General features: G+C 41.2%; 1 protein-coding gene across 7 annotated transcripts in view; it reads right to left on the bottom strand.

The window, feature by feature from the left end:
* The window catches only part of LOC138753231 (centrosomal protein of 128 kDa), a 539,432-nt gene that overhangs the window by 296,146 nt on the left and 216,851 nt on the right, over positions 1-26,435 (bottom strand). For 6 of the 7 annotated variants that reach the window (XR_011351051.1, XM_069915965.1, XM_069915964.1 and 3 more), the window contains 2 exons: positions 7,618-8,619; positions 4,437-4,601 (listed from right to left, as the gene is read on the bottom strand). Coding sequence is in view for 6 of the 7 variants with exons in the window: in XM_069915965.1 (XP_069772066.1) it covers positions 4,437-4,601; positions 7,618-8,619 (1,167 nt within the window). In the remaining variant the exon portion in view is untranslated. The remainder of the gene's footprint in view (positions 1-4,436; positions 4,602-7,617; positions 8,620-26,435) is intronic. The other variant, XM_069915970.1, reaches the window with a different exon arrangement.

Raw genomic sequence — 26,435 nt, 5'->3', positions numbered from 1 at the left:
CGGATCATTCCGGATTGGTCGGCCACCTGTGAAGAGCTCCTGTCTTTTGCTAATAAAAGCCTTGGTTTGGATCAACAAGTCTTTGATTCTTTCGACGAGCTCTACAATTTTATTAGCGAAAAGAAAAAATAATTTTTTTTGAAAGGGATGGAGCGTTTGACTCGGTCAGAAAAACTTGATATTGACCCACAGTAAGCTACAGCCTTCAAAGCCTTTAAGTTCTGGCTGCTGAACTTTGAAAACTTGCTGAGATTCATTCGGGTGGAGGAGGATAACCAGCGTCTAACAGCATTGCTGTCTATGGTGTCCTTGAGAATCTACGAGAACATCCAGGATGAGACCACTTACACCGCAGCCATAAAGGTACTGAAAGAACTGTATGATCAACCGGTGAACAGAGTTCATGCCCGGCTCGTGCTTGCGTCGAGGAAGCAACAGCCCGGCGAGTCCAGCAGGGCATATTTACAAATATTAAAGGCGCTGGGCAAGGACTGTAACTGTGTTGACAAAACTGCCGCCGAGATCACTAGCGACCTCATCCGGGATGCCTATGTGGCCGGGCTCCGAGCGAACGAAGTGAGGCTGCGCTTGCTCGAGCAAGGGGTAGAAAAACTAGAGGACGTGGCCCGGATTGCGATCACAATGGAGGATGCAGCCTTAAACTCCAACGAGTTCTCTAGGGACTGGACCCCTCGTTCTGATGTGAGTAGAGTGCCCTTCTACCCTACCACCCCCCGAGATACTGATGGCCTGTCGACTGCTGCTACACTGCCCCGTGTGAACCCAAAAATGTTATTTCTGCGGGAGGGACAAGCACAGCAGGTCCCAGTGCCCAGCAAGAAAAGCCAGGTGCCAGAAGTGCCTTAAAAAGGGCCACTTTGCTGCAGTCTGTAGGTCTAAAATGGCCACCGGCAAACACAGTGCCTCATGTGAAGCCCAATCGCCACTATCCCATTCAAACTCTTCTTCCCCAGAGCTCTCGTCCAATGAGAGCGAGGGCTCCCCTGCACGGCAATGCCTGACGCCACGGAGACGCCAAACCTGGAAGGGGCAGCCCACCCTCGCAACCATGGTGTTGGTCCGCCTCTCGTCCCCGTGCGGAACACTCGACCCGGCCTCGGTCCCGACTGTGGCAACCGCTGATGCTGCCGCCGCCACAGACTCCCCGGGGCCGACGCTACTGCTGCTGCTGCCCGCTCCCCTGCTTCCGCCGCCTGCGCCCCCGCCGCCGGTGCGGCCACCACGACCGACTGGGGACCCGCCGCGGCCAACCAGGTACTCACCCTAGCGTCCATCGCTGACGACCGGCAGGGCCAGACCGCCGCGACCGACTACTCTACTCCACGCGAACTCGTATTACGCCTGCGTTGAGTTCCCAGACGGGCGGGAGGACACTGTTTCAGTGCGGGACCTAGCTCAGGACGCGGTAGACCCAGAAAACCCCCCCAAACCAACCTTCCCCAACTCTTTATTCCCCAGGCCCTGTGCCGCAACAGAGGAACCAACAGCACCTCAACGACCCGGGCCACCCTGCCGACAACACGACTGGGGAATTGAGCGAAGGAGCGGTCGCACCCGATGAGCCCGCTGGCGACACCACTCCAGCGACCCCAATCCCGGCACCACAGCGGTCACGCCGGATGGTCTGACCCCCTGACCACTACAGTCCTTAACCTACCCCTTCCTTTCATTCTCTCCCTCATTTTTTTGTTTTTTTTCCAGGGTCAGTTCTCCAAGAAGGGGTGAATGTGATAGTACAGATCTATCACCAATGTATATAGTGTATATAGTTACAGTATCTAGACTGTACTTACAGCGATTGGCTGAGAGCTTAGCCACGCCTACTGTCTGGGCCTTAAAGGGTTGTGTCCCTAGCCAGGTCGGATCATTCCGGACTGGTCGGCCACCTGTGAAGAGCTCCTGTCTTTTGCTAATAAAAGCCTTGGTTTGGATCAACAAGTCTTTGATTCTTTCGACGAGCTCTACAGTGGCACACTTTTAAACATTAAAGGCAGATATCGTTTTCCTACAGGAAACACACTTTATAAAACTGAAACATAATAAATTAAAAAGGGACTGGGTGGGAAAAGTCATAACCTCCTCTTTTAATTCCAAAGTAATTAATAAAAACCGGTGTTGGTTGAAGACACATCCATTAATTCAGCACAAGGGTTTGTAATGGCACATTGCCAAATTTATGCAGCATCTTGGACACTTCTGAATATTTATGCTCCAAATTTTGATGAATCCTTTATAGGGAATGTCTTTTTTAAAAACAGTGGAAGAAGGACAAAATGTACTGGTTGGGGGAGATTTTAATTTTTGTTTAGATCCCATCTTTGATAAATCAGCAAAGATAGTTACAAAGGCAAAAGCTGCGAAAGTTACTTTATCTTTTAAGAAGAATTTAAACTTGACAGATGTATGGAGACAGTCACACCCCAGGGCAAGAAATTATTCATTCTATTCAAAAGTTCATGATTCTTATACAAGCAATGATCTTTTTCTACTGTCTGCACAATTGAAGAAACAGAGTGGTTGAAACGGAATATCTAACCAGACTACTATCTGACTTTAACGTTAACAATGTCAGAAAGGCAAGAGAGTGTTTATAGGTGGCATCTTAATCCCACACTGTTGAGAAGGACAGATTTCTATAATTTCATTAGGGGACAATAGAATTGTTTTGTGAAATGAGTCGATTGTCTACTAACTATACCTATTTTTTTAGTATGGGATACTCTCAAGGCTTATTTAACAAGACAGATAATTTCATATACCAAAAAATAAAGAAGGAACATATGGCAGGGATAAATGGTCTGGAGAAAGATATCACAGAGTTGGAAAAAGAATACCAGAGAACAGGTTTGAAAGATAAAAGCAAAATTATGGAAAATAAAAACTTGGAATTTAATACAATACAAACATAAAAAAATAGAAAAACTATTTTAAAATCAAAGCAGAAGTATTATGAATTGGGAGATAGAGCACATAAAGTTTTGCCATGGTAATTAAACGCAGAGGAGGTATCAAGGATGATCAATGCAATTCAAATAGAGCCTGACAAATTAACATGCAATCAGATGGAAATCAATGAAACTTTTAAAAAAATATTATTCAAAACTATGCAAATCAGAATTGCTAGGGGGGATTCTAATGAGATAGATGAATTTCTGTCAGTGATTGAACTTCCAAAATTGGAAAATAGAGATCAGATGAAATTGGATACCCCCTTTATTCGAGAGGAGATTGAAAAAGCCCTGAATACATTACAGGCAAGTAAATCACTGGAAGAATATGCCTTCCTGTCTGAATTTTACAGACAATATAAAGATCCTTTGATGCCTCCGATTATGGATGTGTTAGACCAGGCAGTAGAAACTCAGACACTCCCAGAATCCTTCTCAATGACTATTATTTCAATGCAACCAAAAAAGAACAGAGATGACCTAAAATAATCTTCTTATACACCTACTTCCTTGTTAAATGCGAATTGCAAGATTTTGGCCAAAGCACTAGCTAATAGACTAGGGCAATATCTACCTAAATTTATAAGATGTACCATGCTCTCCAGAATGAAAGTGAAAAATCAGGTTTGTAGAGATCAAAAGAGATGGGAATCGGATCTAGGTGTTGCAATAAATGCAACATCTTTTGATCTAATTGGGTTTTTGGACAGCATGACATCAATTATAAATGCAAGCTACAGATTAGTCCAATATAATTTTCTATACCAATTATATCTCACACCACAGAAGTGGCATAAATCAAATTCTGAAATATCAGAGATGTGCTTTAGGTGTGGGACAGAAATAGGAATATTTTTACGTTATGTGGTTGTGTTTGAAGGCGAGACCTTTCTGCCACAATATTAATGAAATATTAACAAGAATAAGAGGGGTGGCCTTCATGGGTGACTTCATTGAAATAAGCAATAAATTAATTAATTTCCAAATTTCATTTGTTAAAATAACCTTAGCAATAGCTAAGAAATGTATTGCAATTACTTGGAAATCCAAATTCCCTATACATATCGCATGATGGACTGCTGAGATGAATAGTTGTATACCTATGGAAAAAATTACATATAACTTAAAGAATAAATATAACATATTTATCAGATATGGCAGCCATATTTAGATCATATGGGGGTCCAATTAGAATTATAACTACAATAATAGATGCTGCTATAGTATAAGTAATTTCCCCATTGAGAATTTTTTTTACAGTCAACATAAATGTGACCCCTGACAGTGTGTGGATCTATATTGTGAAAAGAGAGGAGGGGAGGGGTAAGGATTGTTTTGTTTTGTTTTTTTTGTATAAGAAAAAGTTTTCTTTTTAAATACACATACACTTTGATGTTGGAGAGTTTAATATGTATATTTATGTAAAAAAAAATATTTTAAAGTCTCTCCCCTTTGGGAAATTCTTACCTTGGTTTCCAGTTCTTGCTTCAGCACAAGGCATTTCCTCCTGAGTTTTGTGTTTTCTGCCTCACCCTGAATCAGCTCTTCTGCGAGTTTATTGCATTCAGTTTTCATTTTTTCCACCTGGCGCCGCTGAGCTTTTGCAAAATTCTTCTCATCTGCTTGTTCGGCCTAAGAAGCACCAAAAAAAGCACATAGATGATCAACAGCTCCAGGAGCATCCACTGCAAATCAAATTGACAGAAGCACAGTTTTGGCAGCCTCAATGAAGTGAAAGTACACACTTCCAAAATATGTTTACTGAATGTGAATGTGTGAAAAAGTAAATTGAGGGAAAAAGACATTGACAAATACATTCCACGTGCAATTTGGCTGCTGAGATTCTTGCATTACAACAATAACTCCATTTTCAATGAATATTGAAATCTAGCATTGAATTAGTATTCAATTGTAATTTATGCAGTTTACAAGCCCAATAGATGATCATGAAAAAAAGGAATGTAACCCGTCCATCATTGTTTCTGACGTATTAAAGAGAGCCTCAGCCAATAAATCTCCCCATAGAGTGTGCAGTTCTATTATTAACATTATAATATGGAAAGCAGGTAACTCATTTGCATCAGATTCATTTTATTTTATCGTTTGAGGTGACGGACAGTGCCATTTCACAAAGAGATCTGATTGGTCAAAGGAAATTGATATCCAGAAAACTATTGGTCCACAAGTTAAAGTCCTAAATTGGGGCAAGGCTAATTGAGTTGGTATTAAACAGGAACTTGCAACAGATGATGACTCAACATTCCTTTATTACATGTTACAGAACATGTAATATTAGACAAAATTGCCTTTTGCCTGCCGTAAGGGAAAGAGTTACCATTAGTGACTGAAGGACTTGGGAGTGCTTGTGCATGAATTGCAAAAGGTTAGTTTGCAGGTGTAGCAGGCTACCAGAAAGGCAAATGGAATGTTGGCCTTCATCGCTAGAGGAATTGAGTTTAGGAGCAGGGAGGTTATGCTGTAAACGTACAGCATAAAGGTGATGCCACATTTGGAGTACTGCATGCAGTTCTTGTCTTCTTACTTGAAGAAAGATGTATTGTCCTTGGAGACAGAAGAGGTTCACTAGATTGTTTCCAGAGATGAAGCGGCTAGTCTATGAAGAGAGATTGAGTCGCCTGGGACTGGCAGAGCATAAACCAGAGAAGTTGATGCTAATGCCATCTGGTTGGAGGGTGCTGAGATGGAATACGAGGTGTTGGTCCTCACTGAGTTGCAACAAATGCAATGCCTCAAGACAGAAGGTGGGATGCTGCTCCTTGTTGCTGCCTCACAGATCCAGTGACCTGGGTTTAATCCTGACCTCTGTTGTGGTGTTGGCAAGTCTTCCCTGTGACCACATGGGTATCCCCTGGGTGTCTGTTTCCCTGTACATTTCTTTTGTTAATTAACCACTGTAATTGTCCATAATTAACAAGTGGTAGAATCAGGGGGGACTGATGGGAATGCAGGGAGGAAATAAAACAGGTTCAGGTCAGATTACTGTAAAAATAGGTTCTTGATGATCAATTATATCAAAGGGCGTGTTTTTATTGTGTATCTCCCCGTGACTCGAGCCTAAATTTGGTTTCATTAGAACAGTGCAAGAGGCTAAAGACAGAGGTCACATTGGAAGTGGAACTGACAATTAAAGTGACAGGCGACTGGAAACTCAAGGTTATCTCTGCGAACTGGAGGCATTCTGCAAAGCGATCGCCCAATCTGAGTTTGGTTGTAGGGGAGGTAACACCAAAATCTTCAAAAGACAAATTCCTTGCTGCTTCAAATGGAAGGACTACTTGGTCCTTGGATGGTGAAAAAGAGATGAGATAAAAGGGCACGTGATACGTTTCCATAATTGCATGGGAAAGTACTACAAGAAAGGGTGTGTGAAAGAGACGGAAGACCAAGCCGGCTAGCCACAGACGATATGGTCTTTTCAAAACGCTGAAAGGGGATGAGAAGGAAGATTTGACTGGCTGTGAATTCTTGTTAAAGGTTATGACCTGTTGAATGAGGTGGAAAGTGAAGACAAGGGACTCCTATCTTAGTATGGCTGGGAAGAGAAAGAATAAGAATACATGTACTGGAAATAAAGCGAAGAGGAAGGAAAATATCTCAAACGTACTGATGCAGAAAGTCTCATCATCAGACCAGATATGACTGAGGTGGAGAAAGTAGGCAAATGGAACTGTATCACAGGTTGAAACAGGGTGGGAAGAGGAGTAATCTCTTCCTTGACACTCTGAAAGCCTTGTCACCTGAACAATCTCAATCGCTTCTCAATCACAACATTCCCTTTGATCTCTCAATCCCTCCTCCTCACTGCATTCATAAATACTCAAGCTGCAATTCTGATAAAGGTTCACTGATCTGAATCATTGAGTGGTGTCACAACAACAACCTTGCACTCAACATTAGCAAAATTAACCAATTGATTGTGGTCTTCAGGAAAGGGAAACTAGAAGAACACAAATCAGTCCTCATCGAGGGGGTCAGCAATGGAAAGGGTAAGGAACTTCAAATTCCAGGGTGCCAACATTTCTGAAGATCTATCCTGGGGCCTTCATGACAATGCAATCACGAAGGTGGCTCGTCAGCAGCAACATTTCATTAGGTGTTTGAGGAGATTTGGTATGTCAGCAAAATCTCTAGCAAATTTCAACAGGTGCACCGTGGAAAGCATTCTGACTGGTTTTCATCACTGTGTGGTATGGAGGTGCCAATGCACAAGACAGGAAAAGGCTACTGAGGATTGTGAACTCGGCCAGCGCCATCATGGGCATTAGTCTTCACTCCATTAAGAACATCTTTAAGAGGCGGGGTTTCAAGAATGTAAGCTCTATAATCAAGGATCCTCTCCATCCAGACCCTGCCCTTTTTTCACTGCTACCATCAGGAAGGAGATAGTTTCTTCCCCATCTCATCAGATTTCTGATCGGACAATGAAACTGCAGACACTAACTCACTTTTTTTTTTGCACACATTATTTATTTTTTGTCTAGTATTTACAGAACTGTAATTTATTGCAATTTTGCACTGATAATGCACAATCCTGCTGCCGCAAGATAACAAATTTTGTGACACGTTCATGACAATAAACCTGATTCTAACTGTTTCACTCTCTTCTTTTGCCATTAATCACTCTTACCTTTAACACACCGACGTCATTTTCTAGTTTGTCCCGTTCTTCTTGAAATTGCTTAAGTGCTTCCTGCATGTTCTTTTCATGCTTATTTCTTAAACTCTGCATCTCAGATTTAATGTCCACAAGTTCCTTTCTGTATGCATCTTTTTCTGACTTTAGTTGGTTACTAATGGAAGCAACTTCTTCTTGAGCAAGGTTATGCTGTGCCTGAGTTTCCGAGAGGCTCTTTCTAATCTCCTTTTTGGAACACTCTTCACGAGCTAGTTTGGCACTGAGCTCAGATCGAATGGTATTTAGCTCAGTGATCGCTCGCTGCATCTCCAAGAGTTTCTCCTGGTCCCTTTTGTGCTCCCCCCTCAAGGCCATCAATTCATCCTCCAGTTGCTCCTTCTCCCCTTTGACCTTTGTATGCAATACGCACTGCTCATTCATGTCCAAATCCATTTTGCGCAAAGACTCCTTGGCATCTCGCAGCTCTCCGTCCAGATGGAGCAGCCTTGACATCAACTCATTGAGTTCCACATCCTTCCTTCGCACATCCTCCTCCTGTTGCACTCGTTTTAGTAAGACATCATTGAGCTCCCGACGAAGGCTCTCCATCTGTTGCAAGGATGTTTCATGCTGCACCTGAATTGCTTCCTTTTCTTTACTCACGTGGTTACACTGTTCCATCCACTGGTCCAGAGCTTCTTTCTGCCTTTCCACGTCACGTTCCAGTTTCCTGCATTTCACTTTCCACTGTTTGATTGACTCCTGAGCCTTTGCTTTTAGTTCATCTTTCTTCTTTTCACCCTCCAGTCGAAGGAGTTCCACCTCTTTCCACTGTGCTTTGAATCTTTCCGTTTCCGCACTGGACTCTTTCAGTTGACGGGATAAATCTGCAATTTCCAGACCAGCAGATTTACGATCTCGCATACAGTCTTCGTAACATTTCTGGATTTCCTGAAGTTGGTTCAACATCCTAATTTGCTGCTTCTCCCTGTTTGCCAAGTCTGAGCTGAGAACCTTTGAAGACAGCAAAAACCAGGTATCAGTTTAGTGTTTCCAAACAGCAGCAAATTGTCGCACCTACCTACCTAAACAAGTTAAACTTTGCACAGATATCTTCATCAATCATATGAAATCTGAAATCTTTTGAGTCCAACACATTGCAATTATTAGATGACAAAATGATAAAACACAAGAAATTTTTTTCCTTTCAGCCCAGCACTTTTCCAGTTTGACAATTGCTCATTTTGATCTTTTGCAGAACACATGGCCAACTAACTCCAGCTGATCAGAGGCCACTTAATGAATGTTGTCCTCAATTGATAAAATTATCACTAACCTGGCATCAATAATTCTCAGCTAAATCATCAGGCCACCATGTTGTGCCGACCGATATATTTTTCTTGCATCCATGTGTCTATCTATTTTAAATGTCCCTAATGTACCAGCCTTCACCAGCACCCCTGGCAATGCATTCCAAGCATATACTATTCTCTGTATAAAAAAAAGCTTACCCCTGATGTCTCCCCTAAACTTTCCTCTCCTCATCTTGCACAGGTGTCCTCTGGTATTTGCTACTCTCGCCAAAGGAAAAAGATGCTGGCTGTCCACTCTATTTATGCCTCTCAGAATCTTGTAGATCTCTAGTACTGAAAATATTCATGTATAATACACTTCGTGTATAATGCGACCCCCCCCCCCATTTTTGAGGGGAAAAAGGGTGAAAAATTTTACCCCTGTGTATAATACGACCACCGCAGATTGCCCAATCCGTGCTGGCATCTTTCTCCCCCCTCGCCCACCCAAGTTGCGCTAGCATCTCTTCCCCCCCCCTTGCCCGCCTGAGTCGCACTGGCATCTCCCTGCCCCTCGCGTCGCACTGGTGTCTCTCTCCCCCTCGCCCCCCGAGTCACGCTGGTGTCTCTCTCCCCCCTTGCCACCCGAGTCACGCTGGCGTCTCTCTCCCCCCTCGCCCACCCGAGTCACGCTGGCGTCTCTCTCCCCCCTTGCCCACCCGAGTCACGCTGGAGTCTCTCTCCCCCTTGCCCACCCGAGTCACGCTGGCGTCTCTCTCCCCCTCGCCCACCCGAGTCACGCTGCCGTTAAAATGTAAACAGCTGCTGATAATCTTACTTATCGTTAAACCTGGCAGAAAAAAATTGTTAATATAATAACAATTATATGTATAATTGTATAATATATGTATAATGTATAAACTCATGTATAATGCGACCCCCCCCCCCACTTTGAGCTCGAACTTTGGTACAAATTTTTTTCAATCATCCAGAAATATTTACGGTAAGTCACTGTTCATCCTTCTTTGCTCCAAAGGGAAAAGCCCAAGCTCTGTTAACCTTGCCAGGGTGTTCTCTGGATTAAAGGGTAATGAGCTCTGGGGAGAGACTGGACAAACCTGGGTTGTTTTCTCTGAAGCATTGGAGCTGAGGGGAGACTTGATGGCACTTTTTAAAAAAAAATATTTTAATTCATTTTAATAAAGTATACAAACAAAAAAAGTACAATTCAATAAGATGATATGGACAGTTACACAAACTCTGAAATCGGATTCTCTGAAATATTCATTTATCCAAAAAATGTTTAAAATTTTGGATAAATGAGGATATCTAAAACAAATCTGAAATCCTTATTTATCCAAAATTATTTCGTAGCTGAACTGACATCACAGGTTGAAAAAAATTCACTCGACATGAAATTGGAACAATTGTCCTCGTTTCAGGTAAGTCCCTCCCCTCTCTGTTTCCATTTTTTCTTTACCTTCCCCTATTGACTTTTCTCTCCAAAATCTCCCTCTCAAACTGTGTCCCGCTGTCTCCCAGCCACAAACGGTGGGAATAATCTCCTGTCCCAGTGTCAAAAAGGAGAGCAGCCTCCCAGCCGCAGCAGGGACCTCGGGCTCCCGGCAGGAGCGGGGTGTCAGTGGTGAGATGTCAGTGATTGGCAGTGGCCAGCAATTGTTTGGTGAAAATTAAACATCATTTTAATGCCTAAAAAGCCTTCCCTTGTTGTTATTGTTTAAACACTGTTACAGTGATTTGCTGTTGCTTCTATAGACAATAGAAGCTGCAGTAGGCCCTTCGGCCCGTCGAGTCAGCACCGCCATTTTACAGATCATGGCTGATCACTACCCTTTCCAGCCTTATCCCCATAACCCTTAACTCCTTTGCCCACTAGAGACTTATCTAACTCTCTTTTGAACATAATCAGCGAATCTGCCTCTACCACCCTCTGTGGCAGAGCATTCCACAGATTCACACTTCTCTGGGTAAAAAAATGTTTTCTCATCTCCGTCCTAAAGGGCCTACCCTGTATTCTTAAACTATGCCCTCTAGTCCTCGTCTCCCCCATCATTGGGAACAAGTAATCCGACTTCACCCTGTCTATCCCCCTGATGATTTTATATACCTCAATCATGTCCCCCCTCATCCTTCTAAACTCCATCGGATACAAGTCCAGTTTTTCTAGCCTTTCAGCATATGTCAACCCCGCCATCCCTGGAACTAACCTTGTAAATCTGCGCTGCACACCCTCTATAGCTAGTATGTCCTTCCTCAAGTTTGGAGACCAGAACTGGACGCAATACTCCAGGTGGGGTCTCACCAGGGCCCTGCACAACTGCAGAAGGGCGTCTCTGTTCCTATACTCCAATCCCCTCTTTATGAAAGCCAACATGCCATTTGCCTTCTTCACAGCTTTCTGAACCTGCATGCTAGTCTTCAGTGACCGGTGAACAAGTACTCCCAGATCCATTTGCTCCTCCCCACTCCCTAGCTTGTCTCCATTTAAATAATACTCAGCTTTCCTATTATTGCCCCCAAAATGGATAACCTCACATTTGCTCACATTGAACGTCATCTTCCATTCAGCAGCCCACTCCCCCAACCTGTCCAAGTCCCTCTGCATTTTCCTGACATCCTCCTCACACCCCACACCGCCACCCAGTTTCGTGTCATCTGCAAATTTGCTCAAGTTATTAGTAATCCCCTCATCCAAATCATTTACATAAATTACAAACAACTGAGGACCCAATACCGATCCCTGCGGCACTCCACTCGTCACATCCTGCCATCCTGAAAAAGACCCGCTTACCCCAACCCTTTGTTTCCTATTTCTTAACCAATTTCCTATCCATGTCAGCACCTTACCTCCAATACCATGCTCCCTGATCTAGGCGGATTTTTTTAAAAAATGACCAGTTATCCGAAAAAAACTTTTATCCAACATAGGCCCGGTCCCAACCATTTTGGATAATTGGAGTTGTATTTTAAATAAGGAATTCCATATAACCCTAACATACATGAATTATAACTCATATCCATAGCTCATATTCTAAATAATATATCCCCTTTTTAGGAAAAAAACCTCAAAACCCTTACCTAACCACTTTGCCAGATGTGATTTATGATTGGTCTTAAAGGAAAATGAAGGTAGAAAAAAATTAATATCGAGAACATGGAAAAGATACAAGTCAGACAATTTAATTACATCGAAGTAAAATTATAAAGTAAGATAGTGATTCCTAAATGACCTCCATAACTTCTGGAATCTTATATCTGAATTATTTATTGAATAACATGTTCAAATAGGACATGATGTTATGCAACCACTGATCATGAGTAGGCAGGGGTAGTAAAACTGCACGCCTCACCAAAAGAAATAGTGTGGCTCTGAACCAGACAAAAAGAATCATTCCCTCCCATGGTACAGAGGAAGTTCATAAAATTACGGAAGGCATTGATAGGATAGGATATTTACAATTATTTGGAGGTACAGGGATTGATAGGGAGTAATCAGCATGGTTTTGTCAGGGGTACATCATGCTTGACAAACCTGATTGAGTTCTTCGAGGGGGTTACAAAAAAGGTTGATGAAGGGAAAGCTGTGGATGTTGTCTATTTAGACTTTAGTAAAGCTTTTGACAAAGTTCCCCACAGGAGGTTAAGAAAAAAGGTGGGGGCATTAGGTATAAATGAGGAGGTAGTGAAATGGATTCAGCAATGGTTGGATGGGAGGTGTCAGAGAGTAGTGGTAGAAAATTGTTTGTCAAATTGGAGGCCGGTGACTAGTGGAGTTCCTCAGGGATCGGTCCTGGGTCCACTATTGTTTGTTATATATATTAACGATCTGGAAGTAGGGGTGGAGAATTGGATAAGCAAGTTTGCGGATGATACAAAGATTGGTGGTGTTGTGGACAGTGAGGAAGATTACCGTAGATTAAAAGGTGATTTAGGAAGGCTGGAGGTGTGGGCTGAGAAATGGCTGATGGAATTTAATACAGAGAAGTGTGAGGTGTTACATTTTGGAATGGCAAATCTAAATCAGTCGTATGCATTAAATGGTAGGCTATTGAGATGTGCAGAGCAACAAAGGGATTTAGGAGTGATGGTAAATAGTACCCTCAAGGCTGATACTCAGGTAGATGGTGTGGTGAAGAAGGCATTTGGAATGTTGGCCTTCATAAATCGGAGTATTGAATTCAAGAGTAGGGAGGTTATGATGAAATTGTACAAGGCATTGGTGAGGTCAAATGTGGAGTACTGTGTACAGTTTTGGTCACCAAATTATAGGAAAGATATAAACAAAATAGAGAGAGTGCAGAGAAGGTTCACGAGAATGTTGACAGGATTTCAAGGTTTGAGCTACAAGGAAAGGTTGTGCAGACTGGGGCTTTTTTCTCTGGAGCGTAGAAGATTGGGAGGGGACTTGATAGAGGTGTTTAAGATGTTAAAAGGGACAGACAGTGTAAACGTGGATAGGCTTTTTCAATTAAAAGTGGGGGAGATTTAAACTAGAGGGCATGGTTTAAGATTGAAGGGGGAAAATTATAAGGGGAACATGAGGGGAAATTTTTTTACGCAAAGGGTGGTGGGGATGTGGAATGAACTTCCGACAGACGTGGTCGAGGCGGGATCATTGGTTACATTTAAGGAAAGACTGGATCGTTACATGGATAGGAGGGGACTAGAGGGGTATGGACCGGGTGCTGGTCAGTGGGACTAGGAGGGTGGGGATTTGCTCCGGCATGGACTAGTAGGGCCGAACTGGCCTGTTCTGTGCTGTAAGTGGTTATATGGTTATATTTACATGGAGAGGAGAGGACTGGAGGGGTATGGACCGGGTGCTGGTCAGTGGGACTAGGAGGGTGGGGATTTGTTACGGCATGGACTAGTAGGGCCAAACTGGTCTGTTCTGTGCTGTAAGTGGTTATATGGTTATATGATAGACAGTCAGAAACTTTTTCCAAGGAGAATGTCAAACACTCGAGGACATGTGTTTAAGGTGGGTGGGGGGGGGGGTGAATGGGGTAGGGGTGGCATTTAAAGGAGATGTGTTGGGTAGGTTCCTGGAACAGCTGAGCAAGAATAGTGGAACCATGTGTAAGGAGGAAAGTTTTAGTTTAACTTTGGCATAATGTTTGGCGCAGACTTTGAGCAGAAAAACTTGTTTTTGTGCTGTACTGTTCTAAGTTCCACGGGTTCAAATCCTGCCATTGGTGCAGCATTTATATTCAAGTAGTTTTAAACAAATCTGATTGTTTTTCCACAAAAAGCTCAGCTCAATAATTAGGACTTTATTGTCATAAAAAAATCCTTCTGATTCCACCACTGTTCTTTTGAGAAGAAAAATCAAAGGTCTTTCTCTAGTCCGCCCTCCAGATGGTCAATGTGCGCAACTCTGAGTTGCCTCCCCATTTCAGGGGAATATTAGGAATGGCCAATAAGTAGCAGTATTGATATCCATGTCCTGTGACAGAATAAATTAAAAACAAATTAATAGAAAGAGTCAAGAGGGAGAAGGCACAGAACTCCTCCTAATAGCTTCAGCATTTGCTTTCTAAAGATGACTGCAGAAGATCATATCCAACCTCTGGGCTTCTGATAAAATTGTATCTATTTCAAGTCAATTTTATAATTTCCATTGTAAGAATTTGTAGACAGTACAAATAAAAAATTCTGAGATCTGTTGTATTTTTCATTCTCACTATCCTAGCTGGAGAAGCTGCAACGAAGAACCGCAATCCTGTATGTAACAAATGACTGGTCACTGAGAACTACAATGAGGACTTTCAGAAAGATACGAATCCTTAGAATTCTCTAATCCGCAGGGCTGTGCAAGTATACTAATAGCAGAAAATGTTTGTGCACCAGGGGAATGAAAAAACAAGGCAAGAAAACAGAGCTATGGAGAGTTCAGCCATGACCTTAATGTAGCACAACATGTTCAACGGCCCATTTCTTATGTTTTTACATCCTAAACTTTACAGATCAAGCACGTTCGCAAGTAAGAACTGAGGCAGTTCCAGAAAATACATGTGACTTTAATGCCCGTGGAACATGGCATCTTACAAAGAAAGTTCAACCAATTTTTCCATTCCTAAGCTGCTCATAAATTCCAGAACAGCAATCGCTGTGACCTCCTCTTATAAAAATCATCTTTTCAATTCTGATTCTAATACAAGTGTCCTTGTGGGCCATGAATGAAGGGTACACAGGAGCAAAACGAACTAAAAGGGGAGATGTTCAGCAAAAACATAGCACTGGTTGAATTTTGCACACTTCTGCTAATAGAGGCACTCCATATCACATTTCTATTCTTTTAATTGATGCAGTGATTAAAAAGTAAACTTCCCAAATCCTGGTCATTATTGGGTTGTCAGTGACGCACTGCATCTATTCCAGGGCTGATCACGTAAACAATATTCAGAGATAATAATACAGTAGAAGTCCAAAAATTTGGATGCCAGAAATGCAGTCCACCTGAGAATCTGGACTTTTTGCAAACTCTCAGACTTTTTAAATTCAGTCCGCTGTTGCGTGTGTGCATACCTGTGTAAGCACACAGATGCTCAGCAGCATTTTTATTTTCCTTCAAAACTGCACGTTTTGATAAATGAAGTATGCTAATGAATAAATGATCAAAATCTACCTGTTTGTGGCCACTGGAATCACAATAGATGTGATGAAATAACCACAAAAGACGTTTCTAGAGTGAATCAAACAAATTTACTCTTCATCACCCACACAACCTTTTAAAAGCCCGAATCGCGCTCAATACATGCTGATGTCATCACGCATTGACGTCACATGGCCAGTTCGATGCCTCCTGGGAGTTATAGTGCCGCCATGGCGCCACTACATATTCATCTTTCTTTTACTCCTTCTTAAATTTGTATTTTCAAAGTACTGCCTGAGAATCTGGAAAATCCAAAATTCCGGACTGACTCAATCCCCAAACAGTCCAGATTTTCAGATTTCTTCTGTAAAATACCCACCATTTCACTGAGTTGAGAATTTGATTACTTAATACTCATGAATGCACAAAGTAAGAAAAGTAATATTAAAACTAAACTTTAATCAAAAGAATTTAAGATGCTTTTTGTTGACAAAGGGACTGAGTAGCAAATAGATTAAAAAGTTCTGAAAACATAATTTTTTTAATTCCTGTGAGGGCATCTGATTAAAAATGAAATAAAGTATGTAGAATATGATTAGGAGCAGAGGTTTAATTCTACAGAAAAACGCTGAAACAAATTTCGCCTTTGATCTAGATTCTCAACGATAGCTCTGCATGCTTCTTTCAAACCATTTCCCTAAATGGCTGAAAATCTGTTTCGTTATTTTAGGGTCTGAATCACAACATCCAAGGCACCAGGAGTGTGAGATGGGCTGGATGTCCTGGCGAATCCTTTCCCGTTATCACAGTTTATCATAAATCTATTTATTTTGGCTCTCTGTAGAACACCAAATGTGTTGAGTGATTTTGGTTTCTTTTTTCTAATACTAGCTGAAGCCAAGAGTAATGTATTTAATAACACCCTTTAAGAGGATAATATAAATAATCAGCTAAAGTAAATGTTGTACTTATTCATTGAATTACACTTCTAACCGGAAATTAATTATCTGGGCATGTTGATAACTAATCAGTTGATCAGGGGAGCAATTGAAGCCAAAGAGGCCCCGTCATCCCTCAAGCACAGCACAGGTAGAAAATGCAAAGAACAAGAGCCCAGAGGAATCAGATCAAGCTCCCATTTTCACCGGCTGCCCACACACAGTTATTAACTAAAAAAAAAACTGCAGCATTACTGAACCATGAAAGATGCTTCCCTAAGAAAATGGATGATGTTGAGCACATATTAAATGCAGAATTCTCATTTGGGTCATTATGTCACACTCGTGATCATTTCTAGATACTTCTTGGGCACGACCAGCAGCCCCTGGACATTTCTCCAGCATCAACAAGTATGTTATGCTATCAGCTAGTGTCCAAGGCCTGTTCCCCCTTTACTAACAGTAATTGGACATTAAAGATGCCCATCTAAACACTGCAATTATAACTCTCAAAAAGAGCAAGGAGCAAACCTGGTCATAATCATAGAGTCCACTATGTCCATGCCCACCATTTTGCTGATCTATACTAAATCCCATGGAACAGTCTGACATAGTGTTGAAAATGGTCACAAGGGAAAAAGTCAAAGTGATGGGAAAATATAAAGTAGACATCGAATATAAGGGACAGATCTCTTATTGTTCGTTTTACGGTTGCTCGAGATGGCATGTTGCATGGATTGGCAAGCAAAATGGCCATGCTGAAGCTTTATTATGCTTGCCTCCTGCCTGAACTGGAACAGGAAGAAGGAACAATTAAATGGATGGCAGTAGCTACAGCAATTAATCAAGAACAACTTCATCTCTTACTGATTACAGCAAGGACTATCAACAAGGACGTACGGAAAGAAAAACACTGTCGAAGGTCCTATATTTTACATTGAATGGGTGGCCCGAGGTCGATAATATTTCACCCGAACTGAAACCTTATTATACACGACGCAATGAAATATCGATTGAAGAAGATTGTTTTTGTGCGGAACCAGGACAATCATTTTTTTTTAAAAATGGCAAGCTGCCATATTATCAGAGCTACATAACAATCACCCAGGGATGGTCCAAATGAAAGCCCTGGCATGTAAGCATGCCTGGTGCCCATCAATTGACATTGATATTGAACAGATGGTGAGAAGATCTTGCATTTGTCAGCAGCTCAAGCCGAAGCTAGCGTGAATCATGGAACAGATACACATAGATGTCACTGGTCCCCTTCTGGGTGAAAATGTCCTTATTATTGTTGATGCACACTCCAAATGGCCAATAGTATCACACATCCAGACAACAACAACAAACCAGACAAATGAAAGACTACGAAATATGTTAACTATGGAACTCATCTCTAATAATGGATCACAATTCAAAGTGTTCCTATGTAATAACAATATATGACACATCGTGTCGGCGCCCTACCACACAAACACAAATGGCCAAAATCGTGAATTTTCTATTCACTTATAAAAACACGCCACACTCCACAACAAAACGGACGCCAGCGGAATTTATGTTTGGGCATGACTTAAGGTCACGGCTCTCTACAGTGCACCCAAACATTGGCTTTCATATAGAGTAATCCTTGTCTCCAAGTAAACAACCAGATCCCTGGAAGTAGTGGACCCAGTACTGGCACGGGTTACCAGGACAATAAAGAGGCGTGATTCTTAAAAAGCTGATTCCTTGTCCAGCTGGGAACAAAAATATGGAAGCGACACATTGACCAGTTGAGAGCTGTACATGATCCAGAGTCCTTGTCCAATGCAGACAATCTCTAAGACTGCCCACGTTGGGCACATTCCAGATGTAACGTCAGAGGAGGTGCCACCCTCAGCGACGACAGCTCAGGAGAGCAAAGCAGACCAAATTCTGAATGGTGCTCATCAAGGTCAGGGCTCATCAAGGTCAGGGCTCATCGTCCCTGGAACTGGCCAATGAGGAGGTATTTCCCCAACAGTCCTGCTATTTCGCCAAGTCTTCCCTTGCCCAGAAGATCAAAAAGGGAAAGACATTCTCCAGAATGTCAGAATGACTATGTACTGTGACTTGATTACTGGGCCATGTTAATATTATGTTGTGTGAGACCTTAGTTAACTCAATTAGGTTGTGTACTCTATAGCGGGCCGAGCAGCCACACAGCACGGCAATGCAAACTGTCGCCGGCACAGTTCTGCCGGTGTGCAGAACCATAATACGGGCGCTGCATATGATGTAGCGGGCGTACAGCACAGCAATGCGAAGTGTCACCAGCACGTTTCTGCAGGTATATAGAACCCTAATGCGAACATCTGCCAACTCATCTAATGGACCGCACACCATTGCCAGCATCTCAAAACATGAGATATATTTTAACAGTGGTGGACCATTCCATGCGCTGGCCAGAGGCCATCCTGTTGCCATCCAGTGACATTAAAACATGTCGTCAATTGGATGGCTAGATTTGGTGACCGCGGAGGACAATTCACCTCTGCATTATGGTCTGCCTTGCGTGCTTTTGTGGCTTACAACTGCACCACACTATGGCATACCATCCACAGTCCAACGGCCTTGTGGAACGTTTCCACCGGCAACTAAAGTCCGCGCTTAAGGCCCGACTCACCAGTCCCAATTGGGTTGATGAGTCGCCGGTGCGGTTCGGTAGGTGTGCAGAACCATAATAAGGGCACTGCATATGATGTAGCGGGCCAAACGGGCACACAGCACAGCAATGTGAACTGTCGCCGACACGGTTCTGCAGGCATGCAGAACCCTAATGCGGATGTCTGTCAACTCACCTAATGGACCGCATGCGAGGAACGGTACGTTGAGCTGTTTAGTCTTCTGCTGGAAGGCGCAGGACATTTACAAGGCTAAATTTAAACCTGCCGGTCCTGTGGATCGGCAGCAATCTCATAGTGACGTCCCACCTTGTCCCATGGAGCCCGGAACCAACAGTATATAAAAGAAGCCTGTAAACCCTGAATAAATCATTCTTGAGTTGACTACTCTGGCATGTGTTTGTAATTTTTTTAGTAGTTCTACCATAGCAGCCGCTACAACTCTTTAGTTACCATAGTTTAGTATGTTTCCAGTTACGTACCATACGCAGGCGCCTGCGTATGACATCATAAATATATATATTGTGTGCTGCGGGGAAACATTTTAGATTCACAATAAAAAATGGATGCACCGTGTCTCTGAGTGCAAGTGTATTTCTAATTCTCATATACACCACACAAATTAGGAAGAAAAGCCAAATAATTATTTTGGCAATCTCCCAATTTTTTTGGAGGTCACCTTGTTAGCTGCAAATACCTTACACAGAGCCTGCTTTTTGCACCAAAGGTAAACTCCAGGCAATGCATTTGTTGATGTATGAAAACATAATTATACCACAAATTGCAGGATTATTAAGACATAATTACACTGCTCAGTTCAGAACTGATGGGCCAGATGGTCTATTCTGTGCCATACCGTTCTCCTGTAAAATAATCCTTCTCGGTAGCAATACCTTTAATTAAGATTACACCATGACGGCCATCTTTGTGGTTAAAAGTCAACATGGAAGCCTCACTGAGGCCTCGTTTCTGTGAGGAGCGCTGGACCAAGTGGCAACTCTCTGTCTGTAACATTCATGAAATTGTCTACTTTCTAAATGTAGTATTACATGACAACAATGGAACCTTTACCTTTATAATCAAATTAAATGCAAACAAACAGGCAAAAAAACAAGTATTTCTCTTCAAGCTATATGATGCATTCCCTTGTGGAAGCAGCATGGTCAGAAAGAAATGTAAGTGTACAGAAATAAACTGAAGACTTGTGTTGAAACATGTTGGGAGGATTAGTGGCCAATTACTTATCTGCTTCCAACAGACTTGTCCAACCAAAAAAAAAACAAACTGAGAAATGGATTTCTGGATAATTCCATTGATCTTTCTATACTCAGCCCAGCCCTGCAATGCTTGGCATTCAGTTGCTTTAAACTATCAAGGCAAAAGATCTATTCATTTCAAACGATAAATTGCTTTCAGCAAAACTTTCTAGATTGAAGCTGACAATTCTGACACACATTCCCCACAACTAATGTTAATGTAAGACATAAACTGGGTTTACCAAGCACCGATTCTTTAAGAAGGCAAATTATGCTCAGGGAGTATTTATCGATTTACCTGACATCTCAGAGACACAAGGTGAAAATTGACTGAACAAATCCATGTATCTAATACAAATGACCGATCATCAAATCCAAAAGACAAATGGAGTTTGTGTTTCTGCTTCCCCTTCCTCCAGTGAACTCCTCATGAACATTGGACAGACAAAGGCTAATTTGTGGCTGTGATGGAAGAAAGCAGAGTTTCTACTGCAAGAAGCTGCTTACACCCAGGGTGTGGTGCCTGTAGGAATGGTCGCAGTTGCATATACCCCTAGAATGCATCCTTACTAATGAAAAAAGCAGAAAATACAGCAGGTTCAGTATTTTCTGAAAACAGAGCCACTGAGATAATATTCATCTTTCATCAGGATTTGTGCACTGTTGCCCAAGATGGCAGCACCTGCGTTCGGCAGCAGCCACAAGGGGTAGAAGACTCCAGGGAGCAGTGGACCAGTGCAGGACACTAGAAATGGAGAGACAACTCCACAGGTTGGTGACCTCGTCAATGGACCAACAAAGGGGTCAGTAGCCCATAGGGCCTGTGGGCGACTTGCAGTTGGGGGACCTACACGGGTTTCAGGGAGCTGGATACTAACTCATGGGAACCAGGAATCAGAGCCAGGATTCAAGGTGCCAAGAGGAAGAAGTACTCCCGAAGGGCCTTGGGCACTGAAGTCTTCCTGATCATATCATAGATCTGGAACTCGGGTTACTGATAAATCGAGGAGTCTGTGCAGACGTAGAGGCAAATCCACAGACATTCAGTGGGCCCTTTCAAACTCCCATGTAAAGTTGGTTAAATGAGCAATTTGCACAGTTAGCACCCCAATTACGCGGCAGTTAGAAAGGGGCCAACCCGTCAACCCCATTGGAATCCCTGACCTACCTCAGAGGTAGTCAGGGAACCCAGATAAACTTACTTAGGTCATATCCACGGGCGATTTGAACAGGAAAATGGCCAACCCACTTATTCCAGTGTCATCAGCACTTGTGTGTTTGCGTCACTGGGTAGCCAACATCTGAACATCCAGCAGTACATCCAGTGAGTGCATGACACGTCATTGCAAGTGCGAGATCCCCTTTAAATTTCTGGGTTGGCAATTTAATGGGTCCATATCCCTGCAATTTAAAAGGTGCTCTATTAATCGCACCCGGGTCCAGAAGGACTACCCAGGTGCTGCAGTTTAAAAGGGGCTAGTGACTATCTTTTGCTTCTCTTTCTCTCTTACTGGAAGGGGAATCTGGCAAAACTAATGGCAACTCTTTGTCTATATTACATAGATGTTGTCCGACCAATTGAACATCTGGAGCAATTTTTGTTATCCCTATTTTCAGCATTCATATTATTTTTCTTCTAGATATAAGGCTGACATTTATTTCATTTTCATTATTATCAGGCAGCACACAGTTCATCATTTTTTTCCTGCTCCACAATGTTGCAAACCATCCAGGAGAGGCCTTGCAAACCACTTCTGGAACTTACTGTTGCAAGCATTAGAATATTGGTTGAGTTCAGAGTATAGAGGAATTTCAAGAAGCTAAATATCTCATGGTGTGTAGACTATAACCACTTTTTAATCTCTTTTTAACTTTAACATTCCATGTTATTCAAAAACTCCCTCATCATTTAAACCAACATGAGAGACGTTAACTGACCACTCATCAATAACAAACAGTAGCCAACGCAGTAGGATAGGGACAGAAAACCCAATATTGGATGTTCCCTTGAAGAACCAAACAGAGAATACAAACCTCATGAATTACAAAATCCAATGTACAAATGTGCTAGACAAACTTTCTTGTTTAACATAAAACTTTAAAAATGCAAGCTCGTTTTTTTTCATTCATATATCCGAGTACAGTAATAACTTGAGCATAATACGGAAAATACTAAAAATATACAAGTCAGTAAAAATCTGTGAACAAAGTTCACGCAGTTCATAATTTTTCCTGTTCCACAATGTTGCAAACAGCCTGGCCATGTAACCCATTTCTAGAACTCTACTAACCGAAGCATCAAAGTCAGCAGGGTACAATATATCAAGGTTCAATCCCACTCCTCCATCAGTGGGACTCACCAAGTTCCTCCACTACATTGTTTGTTGCTCCAGATTCCAACATTTCAGTGTCCTGTGGACAAAGAGCTAGCCTATCATTATATTCTATTCTGTTGAAAGTCATCAATCTCAATTCACTGATGCCTGCTGAACTTGAAAGCATTTATATGCTTTCATAGCTTTCTGACTTGTGTAGACTTCTGGGCTTCAAAGTTCTAAATGAAATGTGAACAGTGAACCCCATATACAAGGGTTTTATCAGCTCAACAACAAAATACAACAAGAATGTTAGACCAGGAGTTGGTCACTCAAAAGCTCAAGCTTTCCCCAACATTCAAAATGATCATAGGTGATTTTCCCCAGCCCTCAACTTCTCTCTGTGCCAATTCCCCACAGTCCTCAATTCCCTTTCTTCGGAATATCCATTTGCTTCCTCTATCCCCAATGAACTAGCCTCCACATCTTTCCAAGGAACAGAATTTCAGCAATTCCCTCTTTTTTTTAATATAAACTTTATATATTTGTTCAAAAAACAAATAGTATATGACATATACAGCAATTAAACATTGAACATGAAAAAAAAGATCCCACCCCCTTCAGCCAACTCTCCTAAGGAGAGCCATAAAAAAAGAAAAAAATATTAAAAAGTTAAATATACATATTAAAATCTAATCAATATAAATTGAAATGTAAATATTCTGAGTGTAACAGCCACTTATTAATAAAAAAATTATAATTATGACAGGAAACATACGTAATTTTTTCCATTATTAAACAATATTTCATCTCATTATGCCATCTATCAATATCAATCATATTTGTATCTTTCCACGTACTAGCAATACACTTTTTTGCTACGGATAAAGCTAAATATACAAAAGCAAGCTGAAACTTATCTAATCCCAAACCTTTCAGAGGTTGCAAACTACCCAATAAAAATACTGTTGGATCTAAAACTATTTTAATCTTATTCAGATATTCTAAAAACGATTGAATTGCATTGGAGATTTAAAGGTGTGAAAAATTTGGGAGATTGTTTTAAAGAGGGTAAGTTTTTATCCTTTAATCAGATGAGGGAAGATTTTGGTATTGATAAGAATTCTTTATTTCTTTATTATCAAATTCGATCTTTGGTAAAATATATGTTTGGTAGAGATATGATTTTACCTAAAATGACTAAATTTGAGACTTCTCTTATGAAGGTACCAGAGAAGGGTTATATTTCATCTATGTATCAAATATTACAGGATGGTATGGATAAAAAGGGTTGGGATAGATCTAAAATTAAATGGGAAGCGGATATTGGTTTTACTTTTTCTGAAGAGGATTGGTTAGATATCTGTAACTAGATTGATAAATGCACGTTATGCAATGATTAATTATAATTTTTTTACATCAATTATATTTGACACCTGAAAAATGTTAAAAATATGGTTTTAATGAATCCGATTTGTATTTTAGATGTGGTTGGAACTTTTTTTCATGCTGTTTGGTCATATATACATTTTTGAAAGAAAAAGCAATTCTCTCTCTGTCTTCCCACACACCTCAGATTTAATTGATAGGGCCTATATGTTGTAACTGTTTCCTCATTTAAGTCGTTTCCACTGGGGAAACAGTTTAACATCTACTATGTCTTGCCACCTCATGTTTCAAAAGTCTTCTGAATTCAAAAGATCCAATTTCTTCATCTACTGCTGATAGGACCAGTAACTCAATCCAAAGAACTATTTGGTGATTCTCTCTTCGATTGCCTCCAATGTCAGCACAACCTTTCTTGTTTAAGGGGACCAAAACAGTGCACAGTTCTCCTGGTGTGTTCACACCAGTCTGTAGCAATAATTGCAAGAATATTTCCTTTTTTCTCAACTCCTACCGCCTGATCAATAAAGGCCAAAATACTTGCGCTGTTAAGAGTGTTTTATGTACCCGAAATGCTGCAGCAAGCAAGTCTTTCATTACATCTGAACATTGTACTTGAGTGTATGACAATAACTCTTCATTAATTCAATTTGCCATTTGCCTTCCTAACCATTTCCTGTACCTACCTGCTAACATTTTGCAATTCACAGAAATTATTGAGATTATTTCCCTTTATAATTGTTTGAGAACATTAGCTGATTGTTTGACTCTTTAATGAATAAGCCCATTCCAATAGCATTGAGTTTTCCACTGCTTATTTGCACTTTAAACAGTAAACTATACGTAAAACCATTAATAAATGAACAATAAGATATTAATACATTTAAAATTACAGTCAAAAAAATTGTCTAGACCAGCTCTATATTCTAACAGCACAAAAAACAATTCAAAACTAAAACTTTGTTTCTCTAAGATGGTCAAAAACATAGCTTTTAACCTTGACCATGGGGCTGTAACTTGAGAAACTCATAGGAATGTCAACAAGCTTCTGCAGACTGCTAGAAACTGGCAGTTTAAGTTTGCAAGTGATTTTTAGTAATTTTAACTCTAACACACATGAGCACCTGGATCCCTCTGGAGACTACTCATCTACAACCTTGCTCCATTTAGGTAAAAGTCTACATTAGATTCCTCCTACCAAGTGCAGGATCTCACTCTTTCTCATATTAAACACGATTGGTTATTTTTGTCTGCTCTCTGACACAACACGTTTCCTGTTCCAGAGTCCAAACATTATCAGCACAAAATGTTCTGCCTCCTACGGCCACGTCTTCACCAACTTGGACCTTCCTCCTTGGGACAATCTACTAGTTATATCCTTCCATCTTAAAGAGGATTAATTTATTATGGCTCACTCCGTATGTCTCAAAATACTGTGCTCTTATCTTGTACGCTAGCCTTTTGTGTGGAATCTCATGAAGTGCCTTTTGAAAATGCAATATGCTGTATCTACAGGTTCCTCTCAATTGGATCTGCTTGTTACACGCTCAAGGAAGCAATAGACATTCTAAGAAAATCAATAAACTGCAGATGCTAGTATAATCCTAACAGTGACACGTCAGTGCAATATTGCAGCACCAGTGATCCATGTTAAAAATCAAAACCACCTGAAAGGAGTTTGCACGTTCTCCCCATAACCTGCATGGATTTTATCCAGATGATCCAGTTTCCTACCACATTCCAAAGAGGTGCAGGGCTAGAAGATTAATTGATCACATTGGTGTATGGAGGCGATGTGGGCTCATGGGCCTGAAGGGTCTGCCAAATGTTGTATCTCTAAATTTAAAATGTTTTAAATTTAAATCAAAATTGTTTTACAACAAAGATCATCAACCTGCTTTCAAGAAAGTGAAGATTGTTAAATTTACAGTGCAGAAATAAAATATCAGAAATCTGACTTTTGTGGAACTACAGGAATAATTTAACCAGCTGTTCTTTTGGAGATTTAATATCAGTCTTGATGAATGAATTAAGATGGGCAATTGGCCTTGTCCATAATAAAAGTGATACGTTGCCATTAATTGCAGCTAAATGTCTGTTTATTGTTCACCTGTGTAATTACTGTTTTTCGAAGCTGCTTCTGTGACTTGAGAAACATGCAGAAAAATGGTACAAAAGCATCTCCTATGCTTTGGAACTTCAAAAAGTTGGAGATTTATTTCTCTCTGGAAGCCACTGGAAAGAAAGTCATGAAATTGCATAAAGAAAACCCTGAGGCAGGACTGGATTGATGGAGAAAAATAAATGACATAATTATAGAAAAGTTGCGAACACTAAAAATGAACAGAGAAGCTTTAGAAAAATATAAATCTTCAACTGCTG

The sequence above is a fragment of the Narcine bancroftii genome, chromosome 2 (genome assembly GCF_036971445.1).
Source record: "Narcine bancroftii isolate sNarBan1 chromosome 2, sNarBan1.hap1, whole genome shotgun sequence".
Taxonomy (NCBI): domain Eukaryota; kingdom Metazoa; phylum Chordata; class Chondrichthyes; order Torpediniformes; family Narcinidae; genus Narcine; species Narcine bancroftii.
Note: the sequence above shows the minus strand (reverse complement) of the source record. Positions and strands in the feature narration are given on the sequence as shown.